Below are 12,643 nucleotides of genomic sequence, written 5' to 3' on the forward strand. Positions count from 1 at the left end.
AGGAAGCCCTACGTCGATACAGCAAGCCCTACGTCCATACAGCAAGCCCTACGTCCATACAGGAAGCCCTAAGTCCATACAGGAAACCCTACCTTCTCCAGGTCCAGCTCCTTCAGCAGGATGCTGGCGTTCTTGTTGGCCTCTGCTGCCTGCTGATCCTTAGCCTTGACGATGGTCTCCATGCACTGGTGGCACTTCTTCAGCAGGTCCTGAGGACAGCACATTATTATTATTATGAGGATTATTATTCAATACAAGAGACTTCAGTTGGAACTCTGACATAGGCAAGTAGGTTTCTTTTCTACCTATAAGCTGCTTAAATAACTAGCAACCCCTCATCTACTCCTATAACAGTCACTGAAGACACGTCCTGTTTCAATGCCTAATGTGATCAAGGGTGGATGTATGTGTGTGTGTTCTCACCTTGTCAGTGATGGTGGCAATGTATCTCATACACTCGATGTCAGAGGGAAACTGGTTGACCTCCTTCACCAGGTACTGAACCACCTTCACATGACCCTGGAGAACAGAAGTCAGAGATCAATCTGGGACCCTATCAGTGTCTCTGTGTGTGTTTTGGCATCACGAGAGGACGTGTGGTAGAGGGGCGGTATGTTTCTCTGGAGCACTTCTTTATCCAGTTCTCTGTCTCTCTCCCCCCCCAACTCCTCCTGTCTCCCCATCCCTCGAAACTTTCCGTCGCAACCTCCTGTCCCTATCCCCTTCCGATTTCCCCTCCATTGTAACATCCTCCCTCCCTCCCATTGACGAGTTCACGTCCCACCCCATTGACACTGCCACCAACACCCTATTATCCATATTAACTGCATCACTTGACACTCTCTGTCCCCTGTCAACCAGGCCTGCACGATCTTGTCCCTCCTGCCCGTGGCTCACGGATGTTATTCGTGAAGAACGGTCCACCCTTCGGGCAGCTGAGAGGAGATGGCGCAAGTCCAAAAACGGTCTGGACCTTGATAAGTATCACTCCCTCTTTAAATCCTTCTCTGCTCACATAACTGGTGTTAAAACCCACTACTCCCTGAACAAAATTAACTCTGCCTCAAACCCTCACAAACCTTTCTCCACTCTTCTTAACCTCCCCCCCCCCCTCCTCCTCCCTGACGGCAGACGAATTCTCCTCCTTTGAGGAAAAGGTCGCTGACATTAGCAGCCAGTTCCCTGTGCCCACCGTTCCTACCCACTCACCCTCTATGACTGAACCAACTAAATGTCTAAACTCTTTCTCTCCCCTGTCCGAGGCAGAGATCTCTGACATTCTCTCTCATCGCCCCACCTCCTGTCCCCTTGATCCAGTCCCCTCTCCTCTCTTTCAAACCATCTCTCCCTCCATCATAACTTTTATTCTCCATGTCCTTAACTCCTCTCTTACTTCCGGCATCTTCCCCTCTGCCTTCAAACAGGCCAGAGTTACCCCTCTACTCAAAAAACCCTTCCTTAACCCTGTCGTCCTCCAGAACTACAGACCAGTATCACTGCTACCCTTCTTTTCAAAAACAATTGTACGTGCTGTATCCAACCAACTGTCAAACTTTCTCTCTCAGAACAACCTGCTTGACCCCAGCCAATCAGGCTTCAAGACTGGCCACCCCACAGAAACCGTCTTCCTGTCAGTCACAACTGCCCTCCAGTCTGCCAGAGCAGCTTCAAGGTCATCCGTCATCATTCTGCTGGACCTTTCTGCAGCGTTTGATATGGTTAACCATCAGCTCCTGCTCGCTAGACTTTCTGATATGGGCATCACTGGCACTGCACTTCAGTGGATCTCATCCTACCCGTCGAGAAGATCCTACCAGGTCTCCTGGGGAGGCAAAGTGTCAGGCCCTCGCCAGCTCTCCTACCTGGTGTCCCACAGGGCTCTGTCCTTGGACCCCTCCTCTTCTCCCTGTACACCACCTCACTTGGACCAATCATCACCTCCCATGGCTTCTCCTACCACTGCTAGGTTGACGTCACGAAGCTGTACCTCTCGTTCCCCCCCCCGACTGATCCGGGGATCTCAGCTAGGATCGAGGCCTGCCTCACAGACATGCGCAACCCGCCCTCTCCAGAGGATTCAGAACGCAGCAGCCCGCCTGGTCTTCAATCTACCCAGACGCTCCCATGTTACCCCACTCCTCATCTCCCGCCACTGGCTTCCCATCATGGCCCGTATCAGATTCAAGACCCTGGTACTGATGTTCCGAGCGGTGAACGGGACTGCACCCGACTACATCAAGTCTCTCCCTCCAGCCTTACACCCCCACCCGCCACCTACGGTCTTCTTCTGACAACCGTCTGGTGGTCCCACCTCTCAAGAGCGCCCGCTCCCAACCCAAGCTCTTCTCCTGTCTGGCCCCCCAATGGTGGAATCAACTCCCCACCTCCATCAGAGACACTGACTGTCTCCCTACCTTCAAGAAAAGGCTTAAGACGCACTTGCAATCGGGAGGAAGATTGTGTCCGACTCTTCCCAACCTGGACACTCCCTGTTTCAGTCACTCCCCTCCGGCAGAAGGCTGCGGTCCATCAAGACTGATACCACACGCCACAAAAACAGTTTCTTCCCATCCGCTGTTGGCCTCTTCAACAAGGCCAAGGGTTCACACTGACTTCAATTAACTTTAATGTCTTAAACACATTGCATTTTGCACTGCATTCCAAAATTGTATCTCTTGTGCCATTTGTATATTTTGTAATATTTGTATTTTTAAATTGTAAATTACGGCAACTTCCGGGAGTACAACGGTACTTAGAAATGATTTGCTGGACCTGATGTTAGTTTCCTCCAGGAACACAATGACTCTTATTGAGGGACTTGTTGCTCTTGTTGGTTACTTGGTTAATAACAACCAAGTAACGCTAGGGTAACGACTGTGATACATGAACTAACGATAGCCAAACGTGTGCAACGTTAGTCAAACGTTCCACAAACGTTCTTCAGCGTTATCCAGTATTTTAAATTAAACGTTGAAGAACGCTGGTCGCCATGAGAACTTGTGCATGTTCAAAACTTTTTTTTGGACCAGCGTTCTCCGCCGATCACCGACGATTACCAGCGTCCACACAACGCTCTTCTGGCGCTATACCAGCGCTATACCAGCGACCATGGACGATTATCAACGTTTCCTCTAACGTCATAGAACGTCGACCAGAACGTTATGGTGTGACGGGGCCTTTAGTTGTAACTGATTTAACTTCTTGTACTCGCTGTGAATTATATTATTGTTGCTTTCTTTTTCTACAAAAAAAATATAATTAAAATGATATCATTAAAATGTGATTTAAAAAAAGTTGTCTTTCCTATAATATTTTTGTTTCAAAACAAAAATAAATGTTGGCACGCGCTACTACCTGACTGTTCCTGGGTAGTGGCGCATGCAAACATCCTGCGTGAACTGTGTGTAGCTCAATAGGGTAGGCTTCTGTATTTTAACGTTGGTCATAATGGTGGTACTTGGAGAGTCAAAGATTTTCTGAGGTGGTACGGGGTGTAAAAAGTTTGAGAACCATTGTGTTAGATGTATTACCATTGGCATACTTTACACGTGCCTAGCTTCGTATGATTTGCCTCTCCAGTTTTGCCAACTCCTCAGTAAGGAAAGTAGCAGTGCTGCGCGACTGACCGCCTGTGAGTGTTTTGGGACGGCAGCACTCACTGCTCGTTAAGGACAGTACTGCAAAACGGTCCGTGCTTTCATGTCAGAGTCTCTAAAACACCAGCAAGTCCCCAACAACACCGAAAAAAGTCGCTAAATTTGTCGGTAGTCGCTTTTGACAATAAAAGTCACCAGGAGGGTTTGGAAAGTCACCAGATATAGCGAGAAAGTCGGTAAGTTGGCAACACTGCTCTCCAGTTCCCTACGTGACTCGTCACTGATATACTGACAGTTCATTGGACAAAGGGTGTTAGGTTGTGTTTTCTCGTAGAGACGAAAAACCGTGGTTTACATGTACAAAAACGAACCGTGGTTTGTGTTTTAAACAAAAAATAATAATTTGCGGTTCGGTTTTGCACCCCTAGTAGTGAGTGAGAGTGAGAGTGACAGAGTACCTTCCGGAAGGCGGCCATGAGCGGGGTGATCTTGCGGTTGTCAGCGGCATCCACGTCAGCTCCGGCCTGCACCAGCAGCTGGACCACGTCGAAATGGCCACCGTTCGCCGCAAGCCAGAGTGGCGTGTTCCCTTTCTTGTTCCGTACGTCGATGTGTGCACCCCTGGTGGGCAGGACATCAGAGTAGGTTTGACATTATGTTGAATTCTGACATCATAGTTGCAGGTACAACATCATAACGTAAGTAAGATTATAGCAAAGTTGCAGGTATGATTATGACATCATAGCTTAGGTACGGTTATGGCATCAGAGGTAAGGTAAAGTTATGACATAGTATCTCCTACCTGATGATCAGCAGCTCACAGAACCTGTGGTGTCCTTTGTCGGCAGCGATGGTGAGGGCGGTGTCTCTGGACGAGGGGACCGGGGGGGCGTTGACGTCGGCACAGCGGTCCATCAGGACACGACCCACCTCAGCATAGCCCCCAGATGCCGCCTCCATCAGAGGGGTGAGCCCCGTCTGACATACACAGGGTCAAATGTCAAACAGGAGTCACTGGCGTGTGTGACTGGGTCAGTGTCTGGTAAGGTCAGTGTGAGGGTTGGGGGGGTTACCTTGGCGCGGTGCTCCACGTTGGCCCTGCGGTTGAGCAGCAGACCAACCACCTCGGCACGCCCCTGGAAGCACGCCAGCGTCAGCGCCGTGTTGCGATTGGTCTCTATCTGCGCGTTGATGTCAGAGCCCATGTCCAACAACAGCATGACAGCAGGGACGTGGCCGTTCATGGCCGCCAGCATGAGGGGAGAGATCCCCAGCTTACTGCCCGTCCTGGAGGACAAGACGTGCAGGGTGAGATGAGTTACAAAGAGAGACAGCGAGGAAACACACTTAGGAGATACAGTGAGGAGACATAGCTAGGAGAAAGACAAAGTGAGGGGAGAGACAGCGAGGGAAGGCAAAGTGAGGAGAAACAGCTACCAGACACAGCAAGGAGAGACAAGCGAGGAGAGACAGCTACCAGACACAGCAAGGAGAGACAGCGAGGGAAGGCAGTGAGGAAACAGCGAGGAGAGACAGCTAGGAGATTGGGGGCCACCTTGAGTTGATCTCAGCGCCGGCGTTGAGGAGGATCTTAATTATGTTGACGTAGCCCCCGGACGCGGCCAGGCTGAGGGGCGTATAGTCGGATACGTTACGGTGCTCCTTGTTAGCCCCCCTCAGCAGCAACAGCTCCACCACCTGACAGGGAGGGGAACAGCAGCTCAGAGTAGCAGGATAGAGCACAGGACACCTCGGTACAACAGAGCACCATTTGACTGTCACTTCACACTAAAATCGGAGTCATGCCGAGCTAGTACTTACATACAAACACTCTTGCACACACTCCCAAGCATACACATACTCTGACACGCACACACAGTTGAACTCACCTCCTGCCTGCCCCCGGAGCAGGCCAGGGAGAGGGGCGTGTCTTTGGTCCGCTCTGATTGGGCCTCGATGTCTCCTCCTTTGTCCAATAGGATCTCCACCACACCTACGTGGCCAGCGGTGGCAGCCAGGATGAGAGGAGTGAAGCCTGGAGTGGACAGAGAGGAGAGAGAGAGGTGGTGGTGAGGGGCAGGCTTTTCATCACCATCTAATACCACTGCGTGTGTGTCTGTGTATATGTTATAGGGAGTCAGGTGGCCGAGCGGTTAGGGAATCGGGCTAGTAATCAGAAGGTTGCTTGGTCGATTCCCGGCCGTGTCAAAAGACGTTGTGTCCTTGGGCAAGGCACTTCACCCTACTTGCCTCGGGGGGAATGTCCCTGTACTTACTGTAAGTCGCTCTGGATAAGAGTGTCTGCTAAATGACTAAAATGTAAATATGTGTGTGTGCGTCCTGTTCCCTACCTTTCTTATCGCGGTGCTCTATGTTGGCTCCTCGTGCGATGAGGACAGACACCAGCTCCTCATGTCCTCCGGCACATGCCAGAGTCAGCGCCGTGTCGTGGTTACTCTCCGTCTGGCCAATCAGAGACAGGGAGACATGTTAACCACAGCCAATCAAAGACAGGGACACAAGTTAATCTGTAGATGGGTAAGTAGAGCAAATGAGGTGAGTACAGTAGAGGGGAGAGTAGAGTAGACTCACGTGAGCGTCAATGTCCACAGTGGGGTAGAGGGGGAGCATGGAAGGGGGTGTAGACGAGGTGGGGGGACTCTGGGAGGGTGGCTGGGGGGACGTGGTAGTGTTCATCATAGGTACTCTGCTGCTCACTGCTGTAGGCCAGAGAGACAGGAGTTCATAAAACAACTTTAGTAAGAACATCAAGAACAACAAGAAAAAAGAGCTATGATTACCGACATAAGTTCTCCGACACACACACCTGCCATGATGTCGTCCAGCGTGTCTGTGAGTGTCTGCGCGGGCGTGGCCACCAGGAGCCCAGCAGGGGCGGTGTGAGTGACGAACCCCCCTGCCTGCTGACACAGCATCTGCTGCTGGCTCAACAGCGCCCTCTGCAGCTCGGGGCTGGAACCGCAGCCCTCTGGCCCTGGCCCAGGGTCGGAGTAGCCCGCCGAGCCGAAGTCTGTAGACTGCTGCTGGGAGGCGAGAGGCTGGAGGGGGGGGAAGCTGGGCTGGAGGGGTGGTGGAGGGGGGCTCTGGTGGGACTGCGGGGTGTGGGAGGGCAGGGGTGGGGGGGGGGGTTGTAGCTGGGCCTCCCTGTGTAGGATGGTGTCCACCTGTGGCAGCTTAGTAAAGTCCAGCTCTTCCTCCTCATCATCATCAAAATCCTCCTCCTCTTCCCCCTCCTCCCCCGCTGGAGAGCGGGGAGGGCCGTCCTCGTCGTCACAAAAACCCTCCACCTCCTGTTCGCGGTCGCTGGGCAGGGGCCCGGCGTGCGGGTGATTGGCCGGGCCGGCAGCGGGTGACTCCATCCCTGCGGGCTGCCCCACCCCTGCGGGTTGCCCTGGGTCATCCTTCAGCCCCTTGGCCTCCATGTACTCTTTGGTGAACTGCTGCTGGGTCTTCAGCTGCAGCTGCCGCTCCACCTTCTGCAGCTCTTTCAAGATCTTCTTCTTCTTCTGCACCTGGGGGGGTAGGGAGCACAATCACTACAGCTACCTGCACACTTCGATAGCCATTTATCTGATAGTTTAGATCACAAAACCCATCCCATCAGTCCTGTATGGAACCCCCATACTCCCATTACACCTAAATCAGTCTTAAGTGTCTGTAATTCAAGTTTAAGAGCATTTGTGTGTGTATATACATACATATGTGTACACGGTGTATCTGTAATGCCTTGAGTGTCACCCCCCCCCCCCCCCCCCCCATCTCCCCTAAGATTGACGTTCCTCACCCTCACCTGTTCCTCCCTGCTCTTCTTCAGCTCCTCGATCTTGTCTTTGGTGAGCGGCTCCCCCTGGATGAGCTCCAGGGACTGCAGTTGAGCCTTCTCGATGGCGCTGATCCTCTGGCCCAGCTCGTTCAACTTGCCCTCCGTCTCCTCCACGATGCACTCCAGGGGCTGGTACGGGTGGAAGGGGGGCAGAGGGTCCCCTTCCGGGCTGGCCGTGGTACCGGGACTGGCCTGCAGGGGGCCAAGACGCTGCTTGGACACACCTGGGGAGGGAGGAGAAGTATAACACTGGCTAGCAAAGTTTCTAACTCACACGTTCACTAGTTAGTTGGGGTGCTAGTTAACATGAGGACCCAGCTAGTCAGGCAGGGTGAACAAACCTTTGCCGATGACTGGAGGGGGGGCGACGAGGCTGGAGGGGGCTCTGTCGGGCTCCTGGGGGGGCACCACCATGGCCAGCGCCTGGAAGGGGACTCTGGGAGCCTGGAGTGGGGGCGTTGGGGACACACACACACGTGTGAAACATGTTCATATAATAAACATTCCTTTAAATCATCGTTTCTCAACGGGGGCAGTACCACCCCCCAGGGGGGGTTCAGAGTACATCAAGGAGTACCGGATGCAACGTGTGTGTGTGTGTGTTAGTATTTTTTTTACACATTTTCATGTCAATGCGCCCGTATTCACTCGTAGAGGAACCTGGTTTGTTTTGCTTTTTCCTCCATTGTACCGAACTCGTACCGAACCGTGATGTCTGAACCGCGGTATGAACCAAATCTTGACTTCAGTGTACTGTTCCACCCCTAGTATCAATCTAACATGCAATGCTCGTTTCCAGGTTCAAACTAACTTCTCTGCAACCCACTGTGAAGAAACTGGCAGACAAACATGGGCACAGGGCTCACACCAACTTTCAGAGCAATTTAGCTAATTTCCTCCAAAAGATTAGATAAATTGGCTTTTTAATATAGGATAGCCTAAATATCCTTCTGCGTTTCCCCCCAGTAAGCAAATACGTTTTCATAGGTAGGCTGCTCTCGTTTGCTTTTTGCTTGGCACAGACACCAAATTACTGCTTTCAGATTGGCTGCCGTTTCTGCTCAATAACGAGTCAGAATTAAAGTTTGAATGTAAATTTTCTAATTGTTGCATTTGTTTAACACCAATAAATATAATTTCTATTCACGTGGCATTTTTTGCTTCCTGGGAAATGGATTTTAATCATAGTCCAACTGTCTAGCTAAATCAAATATGATATTTGGCATTCAATTAAATGTTTCTTTGTTTTTTAAGGATAGGGGGCGGCAAGGGACCTGCAGAATGGATCGCGGGGCGCAGGCCCAAAAAAGGTTGACAAATAGAGAAATCAATGTGTGTTTGTGCGTGTGTGCATGTGCGTGTGCTCCATGCCTGGGAGTTGTCGTGCGAGGGGGGGGTGAGCTGTGCCAAGTCAGGGGGGGGCACTGACAGGATGTTGTTGGGGTAGTCCAGCAGGTAGGACACCACGATGGTGTGCCCCCCCTTGGCTGCCTCTATCAGCATGGTCGAGCCGTCCTGTGGGGGGACAGGTAAACACAGTGTCAGGCTCACCAACTACAAACTGCAGCCATGACTAACTAAATGATTCACCAACAGAGTGGCTTCTGTCTAGGTACCACTTTATCAGTCAGCTGAGTGGTGCACATTGTGATCAACAGACGATTCGTAAATCTTTCCATTCTCATACGTCGTCTTCTATGTGTGAGATAATAGATAACTGAGGCCAAACACCAAATGCTCTGCCATGACTGAAGAAAATATTTTATTAACTTATTCTATTCTACTTTGTACAGTAGAAACATGTGGCTCTACTGTACATAGTTCTATTCTACAGTACATCGTTTTTTGTTAAATAGTATTTTGTGTTGGTCTGACTCTTGTTAGCCAATCAGGATGTGTTTTCCTGGACAGATGAGCTGACCTTGAGCCTATGGGTTGGGTCAGACCCGTGAGCCAATAGGAGCTCCACCACTGCCAGGTGACCACCGGCGCAAGCCAGTGAGACAACGGTGTGGTCGTTGTTAGCAGTGGCTCTGTTCACGTTCGCACCTGCGAGGGAGAGGGAGGAGGAGGGAGGGGAGGAGATGGAGGAAGAAGAGGAGGAGGAGGAGAGGGAGACAGTCAAAGTCCTTGTTGTTATACAGCCTTCAGTCCTACTCTCTACGCAGTCACTGGACAGCCAGGGAGCAGAGTGGGGTCATACCTTTGCTGATGAGGAACTGGACGGTACACAGGTGACCTGCCCTGGCTGCCTTCATCAGAGGAGTCCTGCCTCCCTCTGACTCATGCTCCTGCGCGCGCACACACAGAGAGAGATAGTCAGTGACAGCTTGTGTCCATCAGGGGTCAGGGGTCAGGGGTCAGTTCTCACCAGGTCAGCTCCAGTCTGCAGCAGCACGTCTCCTACATCAGTGTGTCCGTTCTCACACGCGTACGTCAGCGCCGTGTCCCCGGTTGCCGTGGTAGCGTGGACGTTGGCTCCTTGGGGGGTGGGGGGGGTCACAGTTGAACAACCCTTAACACGACCAGGTGGCCCTACTCCTCCTTTCCTCCCCCTCTTCCCCTCTCTACCCTCTGGTCCCCTACTCTCCTCTCTTATGGGTAGCAGGTACCTGCCCCTCCTCCTGCTACTAATACTACATTTACTCCCTCCTGCCCTCTCTTGCTCCTCCGCCGCTCTCCCTCCTTCTCACAACCCCCCCCTCCTCCTCACCTGCAGCCAGTAGGTACTTGACCAGCTCCAGGTGGCCCTCCTGGGCTGCCTCCATGAGCGGCGTGGAACAGCCCAGCTCGATGTCCGCCCCCGCCTTGATCAGGAAGTCAGCCACCTCCAGGAAGCCCCCGCAGCACGCCAGCGTCAGAGCCGTCTCCTGAGTCTCCTCTGTCTGGGCATTGATATTCGCTCCTGGGGGAGGAGAAGGAGGTCAGAGAAGGAGGAGACGACAGGAGGAGGAGCAGAAGGAAGAGCAGGAAGGGGGGGGGGAAGGAGGGGACAGACGCAGGGGAAGAGAAAAGGAGAGGGGAAAGCGACAAGGTAACAGTGGTCACAAGAAATTAACTTACACATCTAAAGTGTTTACAAAACGTACTGCTGTTCATAGGACCAACCCAGTTCCAGTAAATAAATACAGTGACAGGAAGACAGACAGCAAGTGGGAGAAGGGTAAATGAAAAAAAACCTGGAAGAACAACAGGACAGGAAGAGGGAGAAGAGAGACAGGAAGTGGTAAAGGAAAAGAGCCGAGAGACAGGATGTGGACCGGCGCTACCTTGTGCCAGCAGCAGGGCTACCATCTCCTCGTGTCCCTCCCTGGCGGCTTCCATGAGGGGTGTGTAGCCTTCGTCGTTCACCTCCTCCAGGTTGGCGCCGCGCTCGATCAGCAGCGCCGCCAGTTCCACGTGGCCCCCGCACGCCGCCAGGGTCAGCGGTGACTCGAAGGAGTCAGCCGGCATGTTGACCTGCGCCCCACTGTCCAGGAGCAGCCGTGCCACCTCCACATGGCCGTCCTGCAGGGGGACAAGGGTTACCAGCTGGCAACGCTAATAGTTGTAATAAACTGTTAAGGGTTATTATCTGTCTTCTTTCTTGAACCCTTAAAAGCTTGTATTAGCCGTTAGAAACGGTTATGCTATAGGGTTAGGGTTATAAGCTGCTGCAATCACTCAACCCATTACAGACAGCTATAAAACGTATTATGCGTTATCGGTCATGAACTGTTATAATATGCTCTTAGGAGCCACTATATACTGTTAAGAACTGGTTCTGTTATAAGCTGTTACAAGAGATTAAAAAAAATTATAGGCAGCCATAAACTTATTAAGTCATCGGTCATGGACTGTTATAGGATCAGGGCTCCAGACTAACTTTTTGCCTTGGTTATACTGGTGCGGCAAAATGTTTTATTTAGGTGCACCAGAACAAAATTCAGGTGCACCCAAATTGTTTCTCGCATCGCCTTTAACGCCACAATTTCAAGGTCACCTTTTTATCACGCTCCATATACATTCATATATATTATGTAAATGATTTTAAACAAGAATAAGTTGTAGGTAAATAAAAAAAAATATTTGAAGCACAAAAAACTAAACAATGTTTTAAGTGCTTCACTGAGCTGCCAAACTAAAACATTTTAAGCAAAATAAAACATTTATTGGGCTATTACCCCAATAAATTGGGCACATGCAACATCATAGCTGTACGTAGTGTTCCCATCTAATCCATTTTTCTTCATCAGAAGAATTTTCGAATTTTGTGAATGGCAGCTCTTCTTTTGCGATGTTATAGACAACGTTGAATTTTATTATCATCTCTGATTGTTCTGAGGACCTGATAGCAGCTGTCTGCCGCTGAAATGCAGCCCGCAGAGGGGCCACTTTAGTCACACACTTATCTCAGCATGATTATTTTTTTTTATATTGTGCTTTTTCAGTGTTTCGATTCAAAACGTTGTTGATCCGCTTACAAATGCACTGTTCCCTGCCATGCTCTGGCCACATACTTTACAATAAATGCAGTGCATTACGTTCTCTTTCTTATTAAACCTTAACCAGGGAAACTGGTCTAACCAGTCTTTACGAAATGTATGTTTTTCCCTTTTTAATTTCAGTCTCTAGCTCAGGCTCGGTAGGCCCTAACTCCAAGTCGGATGCCATCTCCGACGAAGGACCAGGGCTTGGCATCTTACCAGGGACTGGGGAGACTGGTGGCTGAAGAAGCTCCATGTCTGGGCTGTTGTCGGAGCATTGACCGGGGAGAGTGTTGGGGGGGGGGGGGGAAACAGGCATGCCTACTTTTCAGGAAAAAAAATTCTGTTTCTTTTCATTGTTCGTCGTCTGTTTTTTCTTGCGTTTATTTTGATGATGCTGATTGCCGTAACTGATTCTCTGGTGCACAGGTCGCAATTTCAGCGAACAGAGGGAGTGGCTGAGAACGATGACGTTGATGTCGTGCACTAGTTTGAGTTGTAGTTCAGTAATGGCGGCGGAGAAAAATGCGGGCGAAGCTATTCTGCAGTTGTGGCAACGCTGCCGTTGTAAGTTAAAGCCGGAGTAAGAACAATCCTTGCTGAGTTTTGTTGGTGGTCATGATGTTGTGGCCCTCCTCCCCACGGGGTTCGGGAAAAGTTTGATTTTCCAGCTACGGCAGCTAGCTCCGTGGTGAAGGAGTTGGCTAAGGCGAACGCTAGCGATTGGTTATGGCAGA

General features: G+C 51.0%; 1 protein-coding gene across 11 annotated transcripts in view; it reads right to left on the bottom strand.

Annotated features, from left to right (window-relative positions):
- The window catches only part of LOC134013596 (ankyrin repeat and KH domain-containing protein 1-like), a 40,796-nt gene that overhangs the window by 11,964 nt on the left and 16,189 nt on the right, over positions 1-12,643 (bottom strand). For 6 of the 11 annotated variants that reach the window (XM_062453128.1, XM_062453126.1, XM_062453122.1 and 3 more), the window contains exons 8-25: positions 10,710-10,947; positions 10,154-10,345; positions 9,812-9,921; positions 9,644-9,731; positions 9,362-9,489; positions 8,812-8,955; positions 7,782-7,884; positions 7,402-7,664; positions 6,424-7,129; positions 6,189-6,316; positions 5,948-6,059; positions 5,486-5,631; positions 5,152-5,294; positions 4,670-4,883; positions 4,399-4,574; positions 4,055-4,217; positions 424-519; positions 93-209 (exon numbers count right to left, since the gene is read on the bottom strand). In XM_062453128.1, the coding sequence (XP_062309112.1) occupies positions 93-209; positions 424-519; positions 4,055-4,217; positions 4,399-4,574; positions 4,670-4,883; positions 5,152-5,294; positions 5,486-5,631; positions 5,948-6,059; positions 6,189-6,316; positions 6,424-7,129; positions 7,402-7,664; positions 7,782-7,884; positions 8,812-8,955; positions 9,362-9,489; positions 9,644-9,731; positions 9,812-9,921; positions 10,154-10,345; positions 10,710-10,947 (3,267 nt within the window). The remainder of the gene's footprint in view (positions 1-92; positions 210-423; positions 520-4,054; positions 4,218-4,398; positions 4,575-4,669; positions 4,884-5,151; positions 5,295-5,485; positions 5,632-5,947; positions 6,060-6,188; positions 6,317-6,423; positions 7,130-7,401; positions 7,665-7,781; positions 7,885-8,811; positions 8,956-9,361; positions 9,490-9,643; positions 9,732-9,811; positions 9,922-10,153; positions 10,346-10,709; positions 10,948-12,643) is intronic. The other 5 variants (XM_062453129.1, XM_062453124.1, XM_062453127.1 and 2 more) reach the window with 2 other exon arrangements.

Source organism: Osmerus eperlanus, chromosome 27, assembly GCF_963692335.1.
Source record: "Osmerus eperlanus chromosome 27, fOsmEpe2.1, whole genome shotgun sequence".
Lineage (NCBI taxonomy): Eukaryota > Metazoa > Chordata > Actinopteri > Osmeriformes > Osmeridae > Osmerus > Osmerus eperlanus.